This window comes from Platalea leucorodia (genome assembly GCF_965183815.1).
Source record: "Platalea leucorodia genome assembly, chromosome: 3".
Classification (NCBI taxonomy): Eukaryota; Metazoa; Chordata; class Aves; order Pelecaniformes; family Threskiornithidae; genus Platalea; species Platalea leucorodia.
In genome coordinates this window covers 37,557,962-37,562,165 of record NC_138825.1, presented here as the reverse complement: position 1 = coordinate 37,562,165, position 4,204 = coordinate 37,557,962, and the positions used below count along the sequence as shown (strand labels likewise).

The window sequence follows — 4,204 nt, the reverse complement described above, 5'->3', positions numbered from 1 at the left end:
AGACTGTAGTCACGAGACTCAGTCTCTTCTAAAACACCTGCATTTGGATGTTTCTAACTAATTGTAAAGACCTGGACTATCACTTTTTTCAAGTACCTAAAACTATCATTTTAAATGGGCACATTTAGCAGAAATGTTATTGGTGACAGTTTGTGAGAGTTCCAGCACTAAATGGGAGTATCTGAAGTTCTCTAATCCAAGGTGGCCTATTCTATTTCCAAAAAGGTTTCCTGAATGACTCTGTCAATCTTCCTGGGTCTACCAAAAGCTTAATGTTGTTGAATGTTACAAATGTGTTTCTGCATGTGCTCTCAAAGGCCAGCATTTTGAATGCCAGAATAAGGAAAAGAAAGATTGAGATAGTGCTATTTATCAAATGAATTGTGCTCAGCAACCGTGTCTAAGAAACTCTGACTTCAAAAAAAACCCTATGAAGTCAGAGAAAGGTTAGCTAGCCCTTGTTAATCTAAACTCTTTTATCTTGCTTAATGAAGGGAAGCAACATCATAAAGCTAATCTGCAGGCTGGAACTGTCAGTACCATTACTAATTTTTTTGGTAAAAACAAGACTGAATGAACCATGAAAAATAAATTAATGATAACCTGATTTTGTATCCCATGCAGGTTTTTTCAAGTTCTGGAAGTAGCAGGACGTTTGGTTGCTAACAGACCTGAACCTTGTGCTTCACCTTGGAAGGATCTGCAGTGGGAGGCATTCACCTTCACATACCCCACAGTTCCCTGCATCAAAAGAAAGGGACTTCATGTGCAAGAGTGGTTCAAGATGATCATGTAACGTTGATAACGCTGAAGGTCTCCTGAGAATAACTGACTTTCTAAGAGGCTTCTTCCTCCCCTCCCTCCTTTTTTTTTTTTTTTTTTAAACAACTTCCTCTTAGAAACTACAAGCAAGATGCCAGCCAAGACACCCATCTACTTGAAAGCTGCTAACAATAAGAAAGGGAAGAAATTCAAACTAAGGGATATCTTGTCTCCTGATATGATCAGTCCACCACTTGGAGACTTTCGTCACACCATACACATTGGAAAAGAGGGACAACATGATGTTTTTGGAGACATCTCCTTTTTGCAGGGCAACTATGAACTATTGCCTGGAAATGAAGGAGAAACCAGAGTTAGCCAGTCTGGTGGCTACAATGAATTCTTAAGGGCAAACAGCACTTCTGAATCCATGTTTACAGAAACTCCATCACCAGTGCTCAAAAATGCTATTTCCCTTCCTGCCATTGGGGGTTCTCAAGCCCTTACGTTGCCCTTATTGTCACCGGTGACATTTAATTCAAAGCAAGATTCCATCAGGTCATCAAGAAATCCTAGGCTTAGCTGTGAGCCAGTAATAGAAGAAAAATTGCAGGAGAAAAGTAAACAGATGGAGGATGGAGAAACATACAAAGATGACATATGGGAGCAAAATGGTGGTTCTTCGCATTTTACTAATGGTAGAGACAGTCACTCATCCAGCTTTTCTGAACGATGCACTGATTGGCAAACAGTTGATTTATTTGATGACAGTCGACTTTCATGTGAACTAACCAAGACAAAGACTAAGTCAGAAGAATCCCTTTCAGATCTTGCAGGCTCTCTTCTCTCATTACAACTTGACTTGGGCCCTTCACTTTTGGATGAGGTCCTCAATGTAATGGACAAGAATAAATCTTAGAACTGGTACTCCCTTCCTTCTTTATAAGTGATTGACTTAAACAAATAAACAAAAAAACACAGTTCAAAAGTAGAGACACTTACAAATCAGCTGTATTTGCAGTTGTTTGACGGGTTTTCTAAAAATATTCTTAAAGTACTATTTTTTTACCTATTTGTTTTTCATGATTTTTATTACACTAAATTCTCATAGCAGGAAGGTAAATTTTAATAACAGTTTTCAGCAAGTATAAAATGTTTTTAAGTACCAGTATTAATGATCAGAAACTTAAGAAACAGAGTTTGAGAATTATACTGATCGTGACATTTGGTTAGTTCACTTCTATGGGCTTCTGAATATATATGAGAATCTAAGTGTCAGAAAGGAGACTAATATTAATTATTCACTTTTATAAATTATTACAACATCACTTTACATGTAGGCCTCTTTCTAGAACCTTGTGTTTGAGGGTTTGATAGTGTTTTTCTTCATTTTCCATAGTACCATTTCTGTTATACCTTCACTGTAACTACTTTCTTGGTCTTATACTACCACTCTGTATGCAGATGTGAACAATTCAAAGGCTGTTTCAGTTTGAACACCTGGTCCAGAGTCTCAGCTGCTTTAAATGAGTATGCACAAATTTACACAAGTTGAGGCTTGGGCCTGACATTGTATATGAAATGATATGTTGTAAACAGGTGACACATACAAGATATTATGGTTAAATTATTTTAAAAGTTGAAATATATTTTTTGTGTGCATAATGGTTTTTTACTGCAGAGCCTACACATACAGTATCTCATCAAAATAGTCGCTTGGCATTATTGGTATTCCTCTGAAAATTGTATATTTGTGTGTCTGAACAGAAATATGTATTGATATTCCTCGCTTTTTTTTTCTTCATTTATTGCCACACATGCTTAAACTTGCAACCGATTAATTTTTGAAGAAGGCACTGGTTATTCACAATGCTCGTGATATGTGCTGCAACAGCCAATGTTTTGGGAAATGTGGATCCTTTAATACAGTACCTACATGGATTGCATAGATATCTTGTGCAATACAATAAACAAAACTTTAAATTGCTGTGTCTTTGTGATTCAGTACATAGCCTCACCAAATTATGAAGTTTTGTTTTCTGCTGTAATGAAACAGACCGCAGCAGAGTTGCAGAAATATGGGACCAAGGGGCAGAAGAATTCTACCATCTTAATTCAGTTGACTTCTCCAATTTGGTTTATCTCCTGTGGTTTTAAGGGCAAACTCCAAGCAGGTAGGACCCTCTGGGATATACACTGATTTTAAGTAGTTGGAGACAAGAGAATAATACTTTGGTCCTAGTGAAGTTAATGGCAAAGTTCCAGCAGCTTTCACTGAAGTCTTTAGGTAAAATCCTGACACAGTTTATAGACTGTTCTTCATTAGATAACCACATATATCTGTATCTTCCTATTAGAACATATAAGTCATGGATGATTTAACATATATTTATCCTTAAAATTTCTAGGGACTCAGTGCCAACTAATTCTATTCCTTTAGTGTGTTTTAGGAACACAGTCATTACTGCATTTCCAGTTAAGCACTTATATTATTGTGTATTAATGAGACATGCAGCTACAGTCTCCCATATTATTCCTGTAAATGAGGAACTGAGATGTAGAATGGCCAAGAACTGTGTTTATTTTTAAGGTAATGCTTAATTGCCTTTGACTTCATATTCTGTGTATATAAGCCTGGATCAAATTTCGAGTGCATTCATGATCCAAGACGGATGGTGGTTCTGTGACTATAGTGCTTTTTGTGGTTTAGAAAGCAGGTTCAAGGCTCTGCTTGGCCACATGTTTCTTATGGGACCTGGGGATTTAGAACCTAATGAGAATTTAGGCCAAAACTTTCATTGGAAAAATCTGTCAGTCATTAGCATAGGGAAAGTTTGGGTGAAATGGGGAATTAGACATTTTCTGTGTAGACCAGCTTCAAATACCATGATTACAACATTAAAAGTATTTGCTGAATGAGAAGTCATTATCTTGCAGATTTCTCAAGTAAGTATTCTCTAGAAAGCAGAAACAGATTCTTACAGCAGCTATGGCAATTGTGTTATTTTTGCTTTGTCATGTTTCATACTTGACTTCCTCCTGGCTTAGCCTGCTCAAAAATGTCTCACTATTGTGGGAGGTTTTGGTCTGTATTATCCTTTCTATGTGATTGCTCTTCTAAATTTATAAATCCTTTAGGTCTTGTGATGAGGGTGGGTGGTGTGAACTAAAATAATAACCATTGCTCCAGGCAAAAAGAACTACTGTATTTTGTGGAGGAGAACCTTAGCTCAAGTCAAGAACAGGACTTTTACACTGGCAAAGTGGATTTTGTCTTTCCTTAAAGCCTTCTTGTTACTTCCCTCAGATGCTGGATCTCTGAATTGTTCAAATCTGCTCAGTCTTACATGTAAACACCTAGAAGATGCAAAGTTGAAATGTGCTCAGCTTCTTTTCTGATGTGGTGTTCTGTAAAATACTGCTTTATGTAATCTGATCTGGC

The 4,204-nt window shown here is 36.9% G+C and overlaps 1 protein-coding gene across 1 annotated transcript; it reads left to right on the top strand.

Moving 5' to 3' along the window:
- Nucleotides 1–802: 802 nt before the first annotated feature.
- Nucleotides 803–2,688, top strand: CDC42EP3 (CDC42 effector protein 3). Its single transcript, XM_082306309.1, has one exon. The coding sequence runs from the start codon at nucleotides 914–916 to the stop codon at nucleotides 1,679–1,681; it is 768 nt and encodes a 255-aa protein (XP_082162435.1). The 5' UTR covers nucleotides 803–913; the 3' UTR covers nucleotides 1,682–2,688.
- The last annotated feature ends 1,516 nt before the right edge of the window (nucleotides 2,689–4,204 follow it).